At 38.2% G+C, this 22,122-nt stretch overlaps 1 protein-coding gene across 2 annotated transcripts in view; it reads right to left on the bottom strand.

The window, feature by feature from the left end:
- The window catches only part of ARHGAP10 (Rho GTPase activating protein 10), a 242,359-nt gene that overhangs the window by 126,768 nt on the left and 93,469 nt on the right, over positions 1 to 22,122 (bottom strand). For both annotated transcript variants that reach the window (XM_084625524.1, XM_084625525.1), the window contains 4 exons: positions 16,767 to 16,838; positions 9,581 to 9,682; positions 5,571 to 5,681; positions 1,836 to 1,940 (listed from right to left, as the gene is read on the bottom strand). In XM_084625524.1, the coding sequence (XP_084481650.1) occupies positions 1,836 to 1,940; positions 5,571 to 5,681; positions 9,581 to 9,682; positions 16,767 to 16,838 (390 nt within the window). The remainder of the gene's footprint in view (positions 1 to 1,835; positions 1,941 to 5,570; positions 5,682 to 9,580; positions 9,683 to 16,766; positions 16,839 to 22,122) is intronic.

The following is a 22,122-nucleotide window of genomic DNA, read 5'->3' as shown; positions in this document are numbered from 1 at the left end:
AATACCTTTTATGAATGTGCTTATGCAATTCTTACAGTACATTAGGTAAGATGAGAGTGGTGGGGGTTGATTGTCATGAACTGTACTGCTTAAAAGCCTTGTGTGAAACAGATTCATAGATTCTAAGGCCAGAAGGGACCATTATGATCATCTAGTCTGACCTCCTGTATAGAACAGGTCATATATAGAAGTTCTCCAAAATAATTCCTAGAGCAGATCTTTTAGAAAAACATCCAATCTTGACTTTAAAATTACATCAACCACGATTCTAAGCCACTCAGGGAGCTGGCATTACTAAATCGGCATAGAGAGACACTTTACAGTGGACAGCACCACTGACCTCCATGTCTTTTGGGCTCTCAACCTCAGGGTCATTTCTGACTCTTCTTTCCATTCTCCTCCAAGGCTGTCACCAAGCATTGCCACTCCTTCCCCTAGAGCATTTTGAAAATCCAACCCAGCCTTTCAATTCCAACAGTTATAACAGTAATCTCACACTTTCATTACTGCAACCTCTCTGCATTTCCTGATACACATATTGCTGCCATTCAGTCCATCCAAAATACTGCTACAAAGATTGTTTTCCTTTCCCATTGCTCTGACCACATCATTTCCCTCTTCCAACATCTCACTGGGTCACCTTCATCTACAATTTCAAGTTCAACTCCTCATCTTCACCTTCAAAGCCCTGTACAACTTCATCCTGGCCTATATTTCAGATCTTATCTCTTATCTTGTCCTACTTCAGCTTTTTTGCGCTAATACCAATATCAGACTCAATGCCCTTTTACTATCCTTCTCCTATTTGCACCTTGGTGCCTTCTTTTATGCTGCCATCTGTGCTTTTTATATCTTCTCCCAATCCCAGTGGGAAAGACCCCTCATTTAATTCCTTTCAGAAAGGGTGACTTCTTCCAGGAAGCCCACTGTCACAACTGAAAAATTCCCTCTGCAACCCAATACAAGTTGAGAATTCATGAGCATGGAGAAAAGATGTACACAAACAAAAAGGAAATACAAGTGTGTTATCAAAGATGTTAACTTACATAACCATATATTATTGTAACACTTTTCCGCCTTTTCTCCCCACTACCGTCTGTTGTTCTGACTCATCAATTCATGTCTATAATCAGACTGTAACCTCCTAGAAGTACTGTGTCATAATTCCAGACAACCCTGGAGACCAACAGCCAATCAACAAAACAAGTGTCGCACAGGCCATCACTGTCTAAGTTTCCTTAAACAGCTCGATACTTGAGTGCTTCAAGTACATTATTTTCTGAAAGTATTGTTCTGAAGAAGAGAGTCTGGTTCAGAGCCTCCATGTCATTTTTTCTTTGGCCCCTTTAACGGAAGTACCAACAAGTGTGACAAAAATTGTTAGGAAGCCTGGCTGTCCCACTGAATGTTTTTCAGTTACCTACAGTGTAGTTCTGTAGTAATGACTTAAAGTCAATCCAGCCTGAATTCAGATGTATTCCATTGCCAAACCTCTGAGCCAGCCAACTGCACATAATTAAAATAAACTGTTAATTACATTAAACAAACATATCTACTGTGAACATGAAAGAATTTAAATGCAAACTATGAAAAGCTGACAGAAAATATTTTAAAGAGTATTAGAGAACACTAGGGTGGCAGGGTTAGCTGTATTCTCAATTATTGCACAATGGATGATTCAGTCACATAATTGGTTAGCCAGAAGATGGCACTATAACCCCAAAGTTTCTCTTGATTAACTCACATTACCTAGAAACGAGTTATCCAAATATACAGTACACATTTTTTATTCCAAAAATTTGTAAATGGCTTAAATATAAAACAGCTTAGCTTACATTCTGGATATTGATCTGCAGAGCCATTTTGTAGTGATTGAAGTCTTTGGCGAGTTCATAGCCCTGATGATAGAAAGTGAATATACCCTGAAAAAATGACAGCACCTGGAATACAAGCAGGAGAGCTTTCTTAGCAGGGCGAACGCCAATTGCCAGCAAAGATTGCTGTATTCTCATTTAGTCTTTACTAAGCATTTAAAAGAAGCATTTAAAAGAACAAGTAAACAAAAACTATCAGATTTCTTTAATAAAAATATTCTTACTAATGTCTACTATTCACAAGAATCTATTTTGTTAAAAATGGCTAACAACATAACTAACACCTGTGGAATCTGTCTTGCTTCCAGTCTCTTACAAATTATCTTTATTTTAAACTTGATCAAACAAGTAAGAAATAGGGCTGACGATTAATCGCAGTTAACTCACACGATTAACTCAAAAAAATTAACTGTTTAAAAAAATTAATCGCGATTAATCAGTTTTAAATTGCACTGTTAAACAACAGAATAGCAATTGAAATTTATTAAATATTTTGGATGTTTCTCTACATTCTCAAATAATATTGATTTCAATTACAACACAGAACACAAAGTGCACAATGCTCACTTTATATTATTATTTATTACGAATATTTGCACGGTAAAAATGATAAACAAAAGAAATTGTATTTTCAGTTCACCTCATACAAGTACTGTTGTGCAATCTCTTTATCGTCAAAGTGCAACTTACAAAGATTTTTGTTGTTACATAACTGCACTCAAAAACAAAACAATGTAAAACTTCGTGCCTACAAGTCCACTCAGTGCTACTTCTTTTTCAGCCAATCACGAAGACAAACAAGTTTGTTTATATTTATGGGAGAAAATGCTGCCCGCTTCTTATTTACAATGTCACCAGAAAGTCAGAACAGGCATTCGGATGGCACTTTTGTAGCTGGTGTTGCAAGGTATTTACATGCCAGGTACACTAAACATTTGTATGCCCCTTCATGCTTTGGCCACCACTCCAGAGGACGTTTCCATGCTCATGATGCTTGTTAAAAAAAAAAAACGTGTTAATTAAATTTGTGACTGAACTCCTTGGGGGAGAATTGTATGTCTCCTGCTCTGTTTTACCCGCATTCTGCCATATATTTCATATTATAGCAGTCTCGGATGATGACTCCGCACATGTTGTTTGTTTTAAGAACACTTTCACTGCAGATTTGACAAAACACAAAGAAGGTCCTGGTAAGATTTCTAAAGATAGCTACAGCACTCGACTCCAGGTTTAAGAATCTAAAGCTCCTTCCAAATTCTGAGAGAGACAAGGTGTGGAGCATGCTTTCAGAAGTACACAATTCTACACTGTAAGTTCAACTTTCATGATAAAGAGATTACACTACAGTACTTATATTACGTGAATTGAAAAATAGTATTTCTTTTGTTTTTTACAGTGTAAATCAGGCGTTCTCAAACTGGGGGTTGTGACCCCTCTGGGGGCCACGAGATTATTACATGGGGGGCTGCGAGCTGTCCGCCTCCACTCCCAAACCCCGCTTCACCTCCAGCATTTATAATAATGTTCAATATAAAAAAAGGTGTTTTAAATTTATATGGGGGAGGGTCACACTCAGAGGCTTGCTGTGTGAAAGGGGTCACCAGTACGGAAGTTTGGGAACCACTGGTGTAAATATTTGTAATTAAAAATAAATAGAAAGTGAGCACTGCACACTTTGTATTTTGTGTTGTAATTGAAATCAATATATTTGAAAATGTAGAAAACATTCAAAAATATTTAAATAAATAGTATTCTATTATCGTTTAACAGTGTGATTAATTGTGAGATTAATCTTGACTGTTTTTTGATAATTGTGTGATTAATCACAATTAATTTTTTTAATCGCTTGACAGCCCTAGTAAGAAAACAATAGGCAACTCCCAAAGCAAAGCGAGGGTGAAAATCCCACAGAAAGACGCAGGCCTCTGTATTATGGAGAAAAGGAGCCACAGCCTGATGATGTAACAATACTTTGAAGCCACATTTAAGCAAACTATTTTCAAAACAGTGGTTCACTACCCTTGAAAAAATGCAAGGCTCATAAAATATCTACATGGCAAAGAAGGAGATGGGAATGAGCAATTCACGCCCTCAGTGAAAATTTAAAATGAAAAAAGGAATATAATTTGCATATATTGAGTATAATAGACTCCACTATATTCAGATACAAATCAAGCAACAATTTCCTCCCACATACAACTTACCCAGTCTTCAGAGGAAAAGGTTGTTGTGAAAAGCAGCTGAAAGAACCAGTTCACCAGAGCATGCATGAAGTTTGAGAATGTAATTTGGAGAGGTACTCATTTTAATTGGGCTTTCAGGAAGATAAATGGCTTTTGTTATGGAATCGCTAGATACCACAATAGTAAGCTCATAGACTCATTTATTTTAATTTGTTTTAACAGGACTTAGGGGACATATGCAAAAACACCTAAGGCCTTGTCCACTAACAAGCTGTGCCACCACTTCAAATATGCTTGTATAAGCAGACCAGTACAAACCCCCTACTTTGGGCATAGTTTATATCACAGTGCTTATATCAGCATAGCTCAGTGGTTCCCAGACTTGTTCCACCGCTTGTGCAGGGAAAGCCCCTGGCGGGCCGGGCCGGTTTGTTTACCAGCCATGTCCGCAGGTTCAGCCGATCACGGCTCCCAGTGGCCACGGTTTGCTGCTCCAGGCCAATGGGAGCTGCTGGAAGCGGCACGGGCTGAGTGAAAAACACTGCTGAAAAACACCATACACATGCACACTCTCTCAATAACTATCATAATGAGAGTGGTTATGAATGTTTCATAAATACATCTGAAACCAGAGGATACTAGCATAGCTTAAGGTTTTGTTACAAACCTAATTCAACTATCTGTGAAGGTTTGGAGAAATTTTAGAGAAAGCCCCCGCAGGAACTTTGAGTAAGCCTGGTCAGCATTGTTATGGTTTAGCTTGAAACCAAGTGAAGCTCATTGGTTTTACACACTTTCAACCCTGGCCAAGTTTGGTAGTTTCAGACTAATTTCACTTTGAGATTTTGGACCAGATTCAACCTTTTAGTGAGTGGGCTCAACTTTAAATTAAGTAAATAGGAGCTTAACCTGCAAACCCAAGCATGGAAACATGCTCTTTGGATTAGTCACGTTACATTTCAGGGGCTATGAATTCAATCAAAACAAACTGTTTGCCCAAAAACCCTGTGAACAAAAGCTGCCAAGTTTTGCACACCTCTGCCCTTAACAGGGTCTTCTGTAGAACATTTCCAGGGCTTGTCTGTACTCAAAAACTTGCATCAAAGTAACTTGATCAGTTATAGTTACACTGGTGGCTTTAAGCTAAATCAGTTTGTCTCTCTCTCTATATATTAGGAGTTTGCATATATGTAACGTGATAGTTTTTCATTCTACTTAAAAAGAAAAGGAATACTTGTGGCACCTTAGAGACTAACAAATTTATTTGAGCATAAGCTTTAATTGGTTAGTCTCTAAGGTGCCACAAGTACTCCTTTTCTTTTTGCGAATACAGACGAACACGGCTGCTACTCTGAAACCTGTCATTCTACTTCGTTACCAGTTCCTTAGTTTTCTTAGAAAGCAGAAATCAGCACTGATCCTCTTTGTTTTCCACCCTCTTACACTCCATCTCTCCCCCTTGTCAAAGCCATCAGGTGCTGCTTTCTTATATAATAAATTCTATAGTACTTACAGGTTCCACACACTCAAATTTCTTCCGTTCCTGTATCTCCTGCAGCTTGCACACATATTCAAGTGACAGCTCATAAAAGTGTTTTCTATTTTGCTCCACTTGGTAATCTGCCTACAGACAGAACAGAGCTGTTTTAGGTTTCACAGACATTATGCCGATAGCTTCAGAATGACATGTATACAGAGCTGAAGATGGTTAGTGATAAAACTCTCTAGGCGAAGGACTAGCGAAGGACTTCATTAAAGTAAAAAGAAAAGAAGTACTTGTGGCACCTTAAAGACTAACAAATTTATCTGAGCATAAGCTTTTGTGAGCTACAGCTCACTTCATCGGATGCATTCGGTGGAAAATACAGTGGGGAGATTTATATACATAGAGAACATGAAACAATGGTTGTTACCATACACACTGTAACGAGAGTGATCACCTAAGGTGAGCTATTACCAGCAGGAGAGCAGGGAGGGGGAAAAAACCTTTTGTAGTGAGCTGTAACTCACGAAAGCTTATGCTCAAATAAATTTGTTAGTCTCTAAAGTGCTACAAGTACTCCTTTTTTTTTTGCGAATACAGACTAACACGGCTGCTACTCTGAAACCTTTCATTACAGTAGCTTACTTTGGATACATTACCAGCAATGCCGTTTACCATTTGCTTGATTGTGTTTTGTTTCAGAAGGTGGAGTGTTTTTGGAAACTCACGTGACATTTCATTATAATTGCAATGCAGATCACAAACATGTCGGTGCAAACTTACACTGATTATTTAATATCACACAAGAGGGCCCTGCAGGGACACAGAGGTGATAAGACGACTCATACCTAAGAGATGTGAAATGCTTCCATTCAACCCTGGGTGGAAGTGTTACCGCTGAAGATTCTCTGTCATTGTCTGTATTGCTCCTCACCCCCAAAAAACTGCTGTTGCTCTGAAACCTCTGGAAGGTTTCATCTCCTCCTCTCCTGCCCATCCTGAACATGTATGAATTGTGATGGCAAGTAAGATGATAATCTGGCCCCTATCTTACTTGCTTATTTGTCAAGGGTTTCTTTGATGCATTATACAGGCATCCGTACTGTGTACCACTAGCAATAAAAGACAGTTTAAAAGAATAATACCTTTATCTTGGGTATTAAACAAACCATACAGCCTACAAAATACTGAAAATATGTAGCCTTAGTTCTAACCCAGGCAGATGTATTAATATTTTAGCTTTTATAAAGTGCCAATGTCATACTGATCTCATGTACTAATTACATTTTAGCTACCATTCATTCCTATACCAGCACGAATACTGCTTCATGCTGTTAGGAAATTAGTACAGGTTATTAATAAAGATACAGGTGTCCAAGCCAAGTCTTCAACTGAAGAGGAACTGAACAATGGCTAACATCCCCTTATTAAAATAAATTTGATGAAAGGACAGTGTCATTCCAATTGTTAAATGATCATTACTGAAGTCCTCCTCTGTGAAATGGTATCAACTGCCTTCCAGGAATTCCATAAAAGCCTCAGATCCCCAAAAAGTGCAAACTCCAGAGAAAGAGGAAAAAAGGGTAGGGAAGGGAAAAGAAAGGGAAAACCCAGACTTACCATAACCTCCAGCTCAAAAGAATATCAAAACATGGTTCTGGTACAACATTAACTACTGTGCTGTGAAGTGACCATAAGTCAAAAATAGCTTCAAAATGTTTTGTATTTAAACAAAAATAAAAATCAATCCTCTATTGCTCTGTGCCAATAGTTTGTGAATGAAGACACACATATTGAATGATCACATTTTAAAAAAGAACCACACACTGAAGTCATCTGCATGTTTGCAACATTAAGGAAAAAGGTTTAAAAATAAGTGGGTTAGTACCTAGAAACCTAATTTATGCATGGAATACAATTTATGTATGGTTTGTAAAATTAGTCATGCCTATAATGCATTGTATGCAATACATAGCCATTTAGAATCATAGGATGTAGATATGGAAAGGTTCTCTTAAGTGATTGTGATGGGGTTTACTATCTATGTCCCATGAGGCACCTGCCCCTTAGGACTAAGGTTACCCAGGTGGAGCCAAGGTCTAGCTCTCTATTATTATTATTATTTTTTTTTTAGTGTTAAAGGCCCCAGATGGCACTACACATTATAACAGACACCTAGTCCATCCCCCTGTCAATGAAGGATTATATCCCTAAACTTTCTGAGGTATGAACTGTGACTTTATTAGGGTACTGTATGTTGTTTGTACATCAGAGGTGCTGTACAAACAATACCTGCAACATGCCTTATAGTTTCAGGAACAATCCTACATTGACAGAGGCAGGAGCCCTCCCACAGTAATATAGCTTCCACCACAACATAGCACATTTTCTTGGTTTGTCAAGTTCACTTTTAAACTATCTCATTTAAATGCATACTATGTACGCATAAAGGAAAGGACACAGAAAGCCAAGTGTATGGCTAATTTAGTAGCCAACTCCATCAATTTTATGCATACATGTTTCCTAAGCTTGTGCAAAAGCTTTTTCCATTTTAAGTCCTATAGGCATTAAAGAAAAGCATGCTTTGGCTGTTAAAATGTTTAGTATTCTGTTTTCTAACATTTCTAAAAACAGGAATGAGAAGTTAGATATAACTGACAAGTTTTAAAGAATATTTTTAATTGATAATAGAAGGAATTGTTGTAAGTGAACTTTGTATTTGAAAATTCAGTAAAGAAAATTAAATACATCTACTTTTACTTTCTTTATACTTTGAACAAGTGCTGCTGATACTGTTACTAGACCTCTGTTCAAAATGGCTCTGAGGCTGTTCTCTCTGGAGTATTCTGCATTTCCACTCACGTGGTATCTCATCTCTGTTTTAGATGTTTACAAGTTTCCTGACCTTGAGATATGCCCCATTACAGGCCTATAAAAAGGTGGAAAATAACACTTTCATTTTTCTGTACCAAGTTTTCTATGGTATCTAATCAATTTGGTAAGAACAATTTCTACCCATGATCCTACAAACACTTATGCACATGCTTAAAGTTAAGCACATGAGTAGTTCCAATTGACTTCAATCAGACTACTCACCAGTTCAAAGTTAAGTACACGGAGACTTGCAAAACCAGGGCCTAACTTTCTGAGTAACACAACATGCAGAGTCAATATGCTGATAAAATGCAAATACATGCTGGGTGCTCAAATTATTAGGTAACTGGCTGATTGTGAAAATGATTTATATGAACGAGGCTGATGGGAACATTTTGTTCAAAAAACCTTACATTTGGGGGACTTTTAAGTGCTGCTAAATATATGTAAAGCATGTAGAAGCTAAACAGAAAATTAAGAATTCTGGGAGATTTTCCTAATGTAAGGTAACCCTTCTGTCTACAGAGGCTCGAACAAACTTCCTTTGCTCATTTTCTCATACCTTACTTACTGGTCCTTGAGAAATAGCAACTGACAAAATCTATCATGGACCACTGAGGGGACAGAAGGAATGCCAATAAAAACAAGGTCTGTTAGTCTTGAGCTATAAAGACATCAACAATCTTTCCTCTTCCTGTGTAGCATCACTGGATAAAGAGGTGCTCCAAGTTTTAAAAAATATCAGCATGCAACAAGCTTTTGCATTTAGCATTCCATTCCATCATATCAATTGTCAGCTGTCAACCCATTCTACATATTACTGTGTAAGCATATATGCAGTGAAACCTTACTATAAATGCAGGTGTGTCCACACTATGTTCATGCTTTACTACTCCTTCAACTGTCTGTAAAAGTAACAAAGTTCAGTAGTGTTGTGTATATGTACTAAAAATATTCACACTTAATCCAAAAGACATCAAACAATGGCAATGTTCAAACGATATTGATTTCTTGAAGAAAACCAAATTTCCTTGGTTGATGGCAATTTTGCCTTCAACAGCCTAAGTGCTCTTTTGGTACTTTCATTAATATATTTAAGTACTCAATACAAAAAGGAAAGACCTTCATTTTCAGCAACATTGCTGAAGAAATAGTAGCAGCAGTACCTCTAGTAGCTGTGGCTCTTTCTTCCTAGCTGATAAATTTAAATGTTTCTCTAAAAAGCTGTAGTTTTTCTCTGTCTCCTTATCAAACTTCTTCTTTTCCTCCTGCAAGTAAAAAGCAATAAATTCAATATCATTCACTTAAATATGAAAATACGAGAACAATGTGTCTGTTCGCTTGTTAAAACTGTAGGTGAGAGGTGTAGCACAGCAGCAGTAAGGGAGTAAAAAACAAAATGCCATGCCCCCTCCCAATAAATGAGAACAAGCAACACTTTAAATCATTTTTTTAAATCCTGTCTGAGGGCCTAAACTGAATAAAGGCCAGTTGCACTGTAATGACAGAAACTCTATCATGCTAACAAATGCCTGAGCTTTTCCAGTGTAAAAACAAAACAAAACAAATCTACAACTATGTTTAGTGTTGCCAACTCTTGAGATTTTATTGTGAATCTCATGAAGCTTGCCATTTTTTTAAAAAGCCCCTGCTCTTTGCTTCATGATTACATGAGAATCGCATCTTTAATTTTTAAAAATGGTGTATGTTTCTAGCCCTCATGGTGGTAAAGAAAAGCTTAAAAATATGACCCAAGTATACTCTAAAGGTTCAGAAACGAGAAAATAAAATTCAATTAATTATTTTTTTTTAAACTCAGTATTTTAAAAGCAATCTAATTTGTTTGGCTTGATTCATGATTTTTGATCACTGGGTTTGGCAATACTGAGTGTTACTAGGGTATAGGGAGTTGTAAAAGGCCAACTGCTAAGTTTATGACAATCTTGAGCTAAAGCCTGGATCTCTGTGCTGAATTCCTCCATCATGCTGTGGGGCATTCAAGAAAGAAGTGGCCTTCTTTCCACCTTAAAGTTACTAGTGTTATATCAGTAATGGCTTGTCCACTGGAAAACCTATTTGTTTGAGTACTAGAGTAGGGTAATTTGGGGTTGTCTGTACATCTTTTATTCTGTATGTACCCTCAGCCATACACATGCACACGTGCACAAAGCAACACAAGAACAAAGTGTTGTATTATTAAACCTTTGTTGTCAGGATCTGACCAACAGTCTTACTAGTTATTGTAATAATTGTTTATAAGGTTTCATGGAATTCTGTTACATGTCTAGTATCAGAGATTTCTGTCCCAGAATGGTGCACGTTTAGTTATTTTCAGCAAACTCAAAACCCAGAACTATAGTGGGAGTCTTTAGGATAGAAATATATGTTTATGTCAAAATTGCTATACGCTTTGTTTAAAGCATAGACATACTCTTAAAAATGACTCTAAAATGCTATCATGAGGATCCATATTTTATTTTCTCTCGATGATTTCCCAACCAAATCCACTCAGATTACAAAGGAAGTGTTTTTTCCCCTCCTAGTTACTAGCTCAGCAAACTCAAATTGGGCTGAATTAAAGTTAAGTTGTGCAACTAAAACCTATTTAACAATCTTGTTATGCATGTGCCAGAACAGAATCCATTTGACTCTCTAACAGCATTGCAGAGTCAATGCGTCTAATATGAGTAAAAGCACTAAACTGCTTAATTTAGACAAAGTAAGCAAATAGGACTCCATATGTACACCCAAAGGAGATCAGTTGAGTCTCAAGAGGAAATGCACCTTTAGATTTGGGACTATACACACACAGCCATCCCTTCTCCCTTTCATCTCTAATCTCATTAAACATGTTGTCTACAATCGCTGCTGGAATTCCTCTCCTCCAACTTCATCTTAGACCAATCCAGCTTCTGCCCTTGTATTCCACTGAAACCACTCTTACCAAAGTTTCTAATAACCTCTTCCTAGCCAAAGCTCAGAACTAATAGTCAATTTTCATCCTCCTTGACCTGTCAGCCACCTTCAACACAGTGGACCATGCTCTTCTTTCTGAAATCATGTCTTCCCTTGGCACCTGTAATTCTGTCCTGTCCCAGTCCTCCGACCTCTCTCATCATTCTTTCAGCATGTCCTTTGGAGGAGCCTCCTCATTCCCCCCCTTCAACTTTCTGTGTGGGTTCCACCAAGCTCTCTGTCCTTGGTCCCCTTCTCTTCTCCCTCTACACCTGACCTCTGGGAAATGTCATCCATAAACACAAATTCAACAACCATCTCTACGCTGATGACTCTCAGACCTCTCTCTCTACCCCAGGCCTGTGTCCTCCAGTCCAAACTAAAATCTCAGCCTGTCTCTCTGACATCTCCTCATAGATGTCTAGCCACCAGCTGAAGTTAAACACGGCTAAAACAGCTTCTAATCCCCACTACACCTCTCTCCCACCAAAGCCCTGCCAGCACTGTGAACACCACCACAATCCTGTCTGTTGCTCTGGTCTGTAACCTAGGCATCTCTTTTGACTCAGACCTGTCTCTAAGTCCTCACGTCTCGGGTATGTCTAAACCTTGCTGCTTCTTTCTGAAAAACGTCTCTAAGATGCGGACTATCCTATCAGCTAGAACTCTGGTCCAAACTCTCATCAGCTCCTGTCTAGATTACTGCACATCCTTCTCTCTTGCCCTGACAAACACAGTCTAACCTTGCTCATATCAATTCAGAATGTTGACCCTATCACCCTGTCTTTGCATTCCTCCACTGACTCTCCTTTCCCTATCACATCAAACATAAGCTACTTGTCTTCTCTTTCATGACCTTTCAGGGTCTATCCCCTCTCCATCTCTCATTTGCTATTGAAATGTTGACTCTTGCCTTCCATCAGCCCATGATGCCAGCCTCTGTAGCCCACTTGTTAAATTTTTTAACAATCACATTTGTGCTTTCTCCTATACTGCCCCTCAAGCTTGGGAGGATCTCCCCTTAAAAACCTGCAAAACACACAGAAAAAGATAAAAGTACTTTTATAAAGTGTATTTGAAAGTCTCTTCATAAAATCTTAGACCTTTTGTTCAAAAAAAAGCAGACAGGTAGTTCAATCTATGCCCCGTTGCACCTTACAGAACTACTTCCTACAGTCCCCACTAAAGTCTCATCTCATTAGCTCATTTGTATTTCCTGGGAGGGCAAGCGGGGGACTAAGAAGCATTCAGTGACATTTTAAAATCATGCACTAACTTGAGGAATCTGCAAATTCAATATTAAACAACCCCTGAAGTCCTTGATGCCACTGGTCATGCCCACCATTTCATTTTCTATTAAATTGACTGACCTTTTTGGAATGTTTAAGGCAGTGCAATATCCTGACTACCTTCAATGGCTGTATAGGTCTTTTTCCTAATACACAACGTAATCCACAGCTTACTTAATTATTTCCATGGACTTCAGTGGGCTGTGGCTCAGGTATATACAGCCAATATTTTTTTTCCTGAATCTCAGAAATAGGTGCAACCAGGAGCAATTTAACTATTAGATTTGTGTGCACAAATGCCATCTACACATGCAAATCAAAATTTTGCAGTATTTTGGATGCTGCATTTACAAAAGTGACAGCCTAAGTATTAGTTATTTTAGATTTGTTGGAAATATGATTCTATAGGTCTAATGTAGCAGAAACAATTTCAGAACAATCCTTCCCTTTCATCATTTCTATTTTTCTTGATTCAGTTAATTATAGAGTCAAGTCAAGACAAGGGCAACTGGCAATCAGAACAATTTTTGTGCTGTCTTGTTATAGGAGTAGTAAAAATTAAAATTTAATAATATAATATTGGGATCAAATTCTAATGATAACAGGTTCTTTACCACAAGATGCTAATTGAATTCAAATTTCCTATCACCCTATATTATTTTGAAAACAATCTATTACAGGGTTCTCAAACTGTGGGTCGGGACCCCAAAGTGGATCGTGACCCCATTTTAATGGGGTCACCAATGCTGGTGTTGGCCCTGGGCCCCAGCAAGTCTGAAGCCCAAGCCACACCGCCTGGGGCTGAAACCCAAGCCCCACTGCCCAGGGCTAAGGTTACATGCCCCCAGCGCAGGGTAGAAGCCCTTGGCTGCAGCTTTGCCCCTCCCCCTGCCCAGGGTCTCAGGCGGCAGGGCTCGGGAGGGCTCAGTCTTCGGTCCCCCCTCCTGGGGTCATGTAGTAATTTTTGTTGTCAGAAGGGGGTCACGGTGCAATGAAGTTTGAGAACCACTCATCTATTATATCAAAGACATATTGGTTATGATCTACTCACTGAAGTACTCACTACATTTTCTCTTACACTCTTTCTGCTTTGTTCTTAATGACACCAGATGATATTCTGTTCCTTGAGCTGAATGACTTTGAGGAAACCTTTGTCTTATTTGAAAAGGAACACTTTTAATCTGTTTAGGACCTGTTCACAAGCAAGGTTTTACAAAATGTCATGTTAATAAAAAACCTAGGTTAGACCTAGAATGTAGGTTTCCTATCTCATGGGGTTCTTTAAGCATACCACTATTCTAGACATCGTCCCTTTAATTAAACTCATCTAAAATTAAAGATGATGATGATGATGATGATGATGATGATGTGTTTGGGTCAATCAGATCCTTTACCAGAGTCAAGCCCAAACATGTAACTGAATTCTAAAGAGAGGAAGAAGCCAAAACCAAACTGATAAATTACTGAAGTGAAACAATATAATAAATGGTTTCAGCATCATTATAGACTATGTGAGATTAGCACATGGGAGGCCGCGGAGGGGGAAAAGAAAGAGGATAAAGATGTCATTGTGTTTACATATTATATTAAAGTGAGTGCTTAAGAATTTGTGGTTTGCCAAAAAGATACTTCCTTCCCCATATGCACAACCCCACTGTACTCTGGTTAAATTCAGGCTGTTGTTGGGTTTTTTTTTTCAACTGTGATGCTGTTTAATATTAAGCAGCAGTAATTTAAGGTGAACTAAACATTCAGTGTTTGCTTTTTGTAGTGAGCATGTGCATTTTTCCTACAGCAAATATACTTACTGTTCTAGATTCAGACGTAATAGTTCTAACTGTACTTGGAGATGTTGATACTATGCAATGTTATCTTTCCAATACCATAGCTAATGTTTCAGTGCTTCCATTATACTGGATATTTTTTAAAAATTCCTGAAAAGTATTCTTCAGATCTCCATAAAACTGCTTTAAGCTTAAAATTTAGCACTATTCAGTACTTAATATAGAAGATGTTTTGTTCTAAATATATTTAAAATTCTAGATCAAGAGGCCAAATCCTGAAGTTCCTACAATTTTTATTTTGTCCTTACACTGGTAAAACTATTTAAAGTCAATGTGAGGTTTGCCTAAATAAGGACTGCACAAAAATGGAGTAAAAGCCTAAAACTTGGCCCAAGGTAATCTATGTTGCTATTATGCTTTTGGAGAAATTACCCTTTTGATAATGTTAAGAGACCCAGGTTTCAATTCCCTTGAAGAAAGCCTTTTTGTGTTTATAGATACAGTACATATATTTATCATGACCCTGAACTTATACAGAGCTTTTCATCCAAAAAAAATCCTGAAGCATTTCTCAAATCTTATGTACTGGGATCCTTTTGGCCACAACTGAAGTCCAGCCACTTCCAGGATGGAACATGTTCTCTGTTTAACAGTGCACAGTAATACTGTAGAGGTTGAGACAGGAAGTGAGGAATGATGTATCCAAATGAAATTGTATTGAGAAATTCAGGGGGGCAGAATGCAGTTACCCAGTTGACAGGACAGAAGGGTGAAACACTGGCGAAAAGTGCCATGGGATTTTTAATGATTTTTAATTCATAAATGATAACGAGCTCTCATCTAAAAGACAGCAATACCCTTTGGCAGTCAGGGGCTAACTATGGGACCACTAACTTCTTGTTGTTTTTTTGCCTTAGAAGAGGCCCAATTACTGAGACAACTTTTAAAATATGCTAGACAAAAACCCTTCGAAGCTTGTGAGCTCTGACAAAACTCTCATGGCCCCAGAAGATTAAGCGAAGGTGGAACTGATGTTCTGTTTTAATTGTTTACGATCCAAGATAGAACATTTTCCCCTCGTGTACCATGAAGAGGTATTCTTGTTCTGAGTTTAAAGTGAATCAGGAAGCAACATTTAGAGACTCAATAAAAGAGAAAAAGCTCTTCACTCTGGTGCTGAACAGAGTGGAATTTTACCTTCCTGATGGAAAAATTCAGCAACCAAAGTTCAGTCAGGAGGAAACGGACCTATTGTATTACAGAAGCACTAACTTTTGGCTGGTGAGATTTTGGCTCAGGAGGGGTTTTTACAGACAATTTGGCTTCTTGCAAGTTCTTGCATTTTGCTGCAATTGCTGTAGAAGAAAAAGTTTTAGAAGTGTTTTCGGTATTAGAAACTATTTCGAAAATTCACCATGCCTGTGTTCCTGGTAAGGGAGATTTAAGCATTTTAAACCTTAATTGAAATTTCCCTGTATTTTTTAGATACCACTTACAAGTGAAACCTCAAAAGGGTCAAGCTCTGACATCTGCAGACCGATTACACAGTTTATTAAGGTGAGTTTTGGAAATGTACACAGCGGAAGAGAGTGTTAAGGAGTTTCTCTTAGGGCTTTTTTGTTAGAGTTTAAAAACTGTCTTTAGGAGGAAAAGCTACAAGGAGGTAAACTCTGTATCTACTATTTCCATCTGTAAAGAATGTCTTTAAAGAATGGTTTAATAGAGGGTGTTCAGGCTTCATTATTGAAAATAAATATGATACAGACAGGAGAGACAGACATCCTTAATCACAAAGAATCACGAATTCTTTGGAGCAGGCTGAGACAAGCCAATCTCTAAACTACCCACCCTCCCAATCCATTACCCTAAACAATTTGGAATAATTTTATTTTTAATAAAGAGTTATCAGTTCTAATTTCAACAATGGGAAATATAAGAAGAAAGGGTATGAGGATAAATTCTTGAGGTAGTTAACATGTAGCAGGCTTTTAAATATGCAAGTAAGTGGACGTACAGCAGAAGATTATGGTCATCCATTAGCAACACGAGAATGCTCTTTGTGGCATTTCTTTTATCCAAGACAGAAAAGACAAGGGAGGGGGGAGGGGGAAGGAGAGAAAAGGACACATTCCTCCCCTCTCACGGCATATTTCCCATTCATTTCTGAACCAAGTTCCCAAAGAAAAAAATTGGCACATAAAAAAATATAAATACCAGCATTTCTCTGTGCGCTGCCAAATTGGTGTCATGAGGATACTTTGACCAAATAGAGAAATTAAACTCATCTCTTTAAAAAAGGGCAAACAAATAAATTTGAGACGAACCTTTACAGCTCCTAGCTGCTCCTTCCTAAATTTTTCCAAAGGTTTGATCAGAGTTTCGGTAACACTGAGTGCCTAGAGAAAGAAAAACAACAGAGTATATAGTGTGTTATCCACAGAGGAGAAAGGCTAGTCATTTATTTTACCCTCCCAACTGCAAATAGTACAAAAAATTAAAAGCTCCAGAGTATCATTTTCAAAAGCACTTAAATGAGATAGGAGCCTGAGCCCCATTTTCTAAACCCATATGGCTCCTAAATCACTTAAGAGCTTTTGAAAAAATTATTCCTCAGCTCATCTTGAAGCAGACATTAAAATATTTTCAAAGTTGAGCATCATGAACTATGCAAATACAATAGTGAAGGTTTGGCTGAGGTTTCCTCCAGTCTTTCTGAACAAGGCAACAGTCTCTTAACAATTGAGCTTTGTCCCATTCATTAACAAAACCTTTCATTGCATTTTTTCCTTATAAATGCCAACAATTTAATTTTACTTAGGGGCATCAGATCACGTTATTGCAACAAATGCAGAACTGAATAGCAAATACACTCTTCATATACCCGCCTGCCAATTAAGTCTTGCAATATATTTCTCATATACTACTGTACTAAGATTAATAGTACACAAAAAAACACCCTACATTAAAAGAAAATTATTTAGGTTGCAAAGTCATATTCTCAAAACTTAGGAAATGATAGATTTACAGTTGCCTTCATTTCATGTTCATCCTGCATGTTCATGCTGTGCACTGAAACACGGCAGTTTTTGCACAGGAACATCAAGCCCCAAACTCTGTCATCTCCCCCAAAAGTTGGATAAGCTCCTGCTCTACATGAGGTGGAAATGGCTGAAGTCAAGTGCTTGGAATGGGGGTGATGGGGAGGTTAAAGGGAGGGGGAGCCTGGCTCAGTCCACATCGTCACACACACTACAGATACTACAGCTGTTTCCAATGCAGCAGTGGCCATGTGGGCCTCACTCTTTAGAACATTCATGTCTTTAGTTATTTTGACAGACTGCTAACATTTTTCTGAGAAATGAAAGCAGAGAAAAGAAATGGCAATTTTAACACTTTATAACCGGGTGAACCCTAAAATTAATATCATGGGACAAGCAAAAGGCAAGTCTCTAGCCTCAAGGCTCTGTCCCTGCAGAATATTAAAGGCCTGCTGTTTACAATGGAGGTGCGAGAGCTTCTCATAAAAGCCCTACAAAACTTCTATAATGGAAAATGTTAGGCAACCTAAATATAAAGCTTGCTACAAACTCTCTCTAGAATTCCAAAGTGAGGGAGCAAGACAGAAGTTCAGCTCTCCCACATACACACACAGTCTGGAGCAACCCAGCACCAGACTTGGGGAAGTGGGCTCCCCAGTCATCCCCTGAAGCTCAGTGCTTGCCAGGAAGACAATACACCATGATGAGGGAGTACTGTGTACAGACGATTGTGAGGTAGCTAAGGAGCTCTCATAGGTTCAAATAAACTTCAAATGAGCAGCTAAACACTATTCACCAATAGTAAGATCGTAAAATATAAGGATATTAAATAATAAAAGTCAAAACTGAGGTGCAGCAACTTGTTGCAGCAAAGGAGAATTATAATTATCAAAACTGATTAGGAACTTCAAACAAACAGGTGAGTAAACAGTTAACTGGCCTCATGACATTTTCAACAGTTCAATTAAAACAGCTCTGAGCCAAGCCCAGCATTCGTTGGAATAAGGGTTTCACATTGTAAAAGAAAGGACACAATGAAATACTTATAATTTACCCATGTTGGTCGGGTATGGAAAGTAAAGTACTTGTAAAGGAAATTGATCTCTGATGATTTTTTTCTATATTTTTTAAAATAGCGTTTCCCTTGTCCTTCATGATAAGAAGGCTTTCCTTATCCTCTACATGGCAAGAAGAATTTTACCCTCATTTAATTGCATATATCAATCATTACCCAATCGCACAGAACTGAAGGTTAATTTGCAGAAAGGGGACATGGTTACACTGCCGCCCTGCTGCCACCCTACCTCCCACCCCTACCCCAAAAAAGTATATGGACAATGGGTGACATTTTTTAAATAAAAACAAGTGCCAACAAAGATAGATCTATGAAGAAAGGATCTGCACTATCAAAAAACACGAGGAACGTAGAGCAAGGAGAAATACTCAGTATATTCTTATAGGAGAGGATACTGCTCACCTACAAGAAAGCTAATTTACCTGCAATTGCAGTTCTCTGACAGTACAAACTGTACAAGAGTCATATTCTTAGGTCAACACTTCCAGTGTAAAGGCAGCTGGTAAATCCTATAGATTTAGAGCTTAAAGGAAAGCTCTGTCCCTCCTAAAGTTTCTATTGCTTCACATGCTAGTTTGCTGAATGACATTTCCTTGGAAAACCATATCTGACTGAACACTTTCATTTTATATCTTGGACAATCCACCTCCAATGTTATAAGACAGTACGGCTAAATTCTTGGACAGTTTTCTTGCAAGGTATTAATCTTACCCTTGCTGCATGAGTCTAATTTAACTGTCTTAGAGTTATAAGAACACGATCTGAGTTGAATATGCCCAATGCCCCTTCTATGTACCATAAGTGTGGTAGACTCTCTCTCTAATTAGCCATCTTTCAGCTGTGATATTTTTATGTTGAAACTGGAGCACTAGTGCTTGCTCGACACTGCCATTTAAAACCTGTACTCTGCCATGTCCCCTTGCAAAAACCTCTGGCTAATGCTCCCTACTCCACAGACATCTCTAGAGCTCTTTAGTTTTGAATTTCTACCTGCCACACACTGGGAATATGAACCAGGAGTGGGTCTATTAAAACTGGGTTCTTTAGACTAGAGGACATTTAACAAGCAGCTCCCTGCTCTTCCATACTCTGATGTTTTAAGTTTGTACAAGAAATCTACAAGTAAGATATACAAGAGAAAGGAGACCAGACATCCCTTCCTGGCTCACTAGAACATTTGACAATAAGCAGTATAAATTATTGGATTGTATCAAAGTGAAACATAAGCCAGTCCTGAGACGATATAATTTCATTCCTTTTATCAGAGATCACAGCCTAACTGAAGTGAGTTAACCAATCTCCTAATGTTTTTTTTTTTTTAAAGTTCAAGAAACTACCAAAGCGGTTTGATAAGGGGAACTGTTTCTAAATCAACCCTACATGGAATTACATGCTTTGGTCCAATCACACTCCCATGGGCTAAAATGGAAGCAGGATCAGGTTTTGCACATTTAACATTCTGAAAAGCAAGACCCTTGGCACAGAGAAAAAATGCTGGCAGCATGTTCTTGGGTCCTCATTTCAGTTTTAATTTATTTTCTAGTCAGTGGAAGGTTATGATCTGGTCCAAAAGACACTCAGAGATGTCTCCAATGACTTATATGCTGCTCTGTGTTTCACTCTGGAAGAACACTTTGCATCCATTTTATTGGCAAAGGGACTGTGGGTCTCACAAAGTTAGTAACCTAATATCAGCCGAGAGGACAAAAATGCAACAATATTTCATGAAGTCCTTCTTCTAAAAAGGGAAGACAAGTGAAGGAGGTGATTTTCAATGGAATGGTATTAAGAAGGCCATGGACAATTTCTTTGGAAGCTTTCACTTTTTAAGAAGTATCTTCTACAAAACTGGTTATGAACAGAAATATTTTCAATTACACCGCAACAGGAATCAGGGAAGATGGGGATTCAAAGAGTCTAAGATACTATTAGCTTTGCAAGCAAAAATATTCAGTGTTTCCAGCTGGGAAGGGGAAGAGTTGGAGGAAAAATATCCCTTCCAAAAACCAGTTTCCAAATGGAAAATGTAGGATGTGAGAAATAGACAGTGAAGTGAATCAGAAAACAGGTCTAGATCTTAGGAAATAGAGAATCCTCTGAAGTTTGCCCTTTCAGTCAGCAACTAGTTTTTCCTTGTTCTCAAAAATGTAATATACTTGAGTCAGACAGTATTATGGAACTCATTTCTCCTGTTTAGTATAAAATTAATCAGGGGATGAAACGGCTGCACTGAAAAGCAAAGAATCCAAGTGCCAGTGACAGCTGCAGTGTTTATGATCCAACATTTCAATTCTTATCAGTTTACTCCTTTTCCACAGAACTTAATAAAAACACCACTAACTACCAGCAAACCAGCTAATACCAAGTTTTAATTTTAAATGAAAAACAGAACCAGTCAGCTAAAGGTTAGGACTGAAACTCTTTAGTAAATGTAAGTCTCGGGCTATGTAGAACTGATCAATTAAATTGTTTTTAATTGTTCACTTTATTAATATAACTTCATAAGCAAAGTTTTATGAAAGAAACAACATTCATTCATAAAACCGGTTACCCCAATAACTGGCTAATTGAGTTTCACTTTCAATCCAATTGCTGCTTAAATCGCTGAAACTTACACTGTTTCAACATTGTAACTTCTGCTCACTGCTTGTCATTCATTATACTTGTCTATATTGTAACTTCTGTTCCCTGTTTGCCATTCCTTACACTTGTCCATACTGTAACTCAAACTCCATTTTAACTTGTCCCAAACTCCATTTTAAAATGCTCACTCCATTTTGTAAAAGCTTGCTGCAACCTTCATTTTTGCAAAACCCTGCTGTAATCTTATTAGTTTAGTTTAGAAGTGTGAATGAGGCATGTATGGATGATGGAATCAACCTCCAGCCCCAGCCTGTCCTTATGAAATAAAGTGTAAACACCCAAGGCTGAAGATGCAGACAACAGCCCTGACAAAGTCAGAGGAGTCCACCCTCCAAAGAAAAGAACAAAAGTACAATTGAAGAAATATCAAAGCCAGGTCCTAGGCTGAAAGTCATGTCTGCAAGTGACAGGTGATCAATGACGCTGAAGCCAGAGGCAGCCTGACACAGCAAGACCCATAGACTCTGGATTCAAACTGAAGCCTATAAAAAGGAGGGGTGAGATGGAAGACTTTGAAGGGTAACTTTCTGCTGCCAGCATGAAAGGGCATCGGTGTATGCCCAACAGAGACCCCGATCTTCCTTGTGCCCGGCTTTTCTGGCTAGTTAGCCGCCACAAGCTATGAACCCAAGCCACAAACTCAAGCTACATTCAGGACTGGTAACTATACAGCAGCTGCAGAATGTGTGTGTGTGTGTGTGTGTGTGTGTGTGTATGTACGAATGTGACACTGAATAAAATGTTATAGATATAACTGACTGCCTCCTAGGATTCTTCCTGTATTCACAATAAATGTGACATTTTGTCTTATCCCCTTTAATAAGATCCTGCTGGCTTTTATTTTATTGGTATAACAGCTAGGCACCCAAAGGGGCCTGATTTCAGAAAATGTTGGACTCTTTAAGGTGTCTCATTGTGGGCAAC

Source organism: Lepidochelys olivacea (assembly GCF_965140295.1).
Source record: "Lepidochelys olivacea isolate rLepOli2 genome assembly, chromosome: 4".
Lineage (NCBI taxonomy): Eukaryota > Metazoa > Chordata > Testudines > Cheloniidae > Lepidochelys > Lepidochelys olivacea.
The sequence above is the reverse complement of the archived record's forward strand: the minus strand, read 5'-3'. Positions and strand labels throughout refer to the sequence as shown.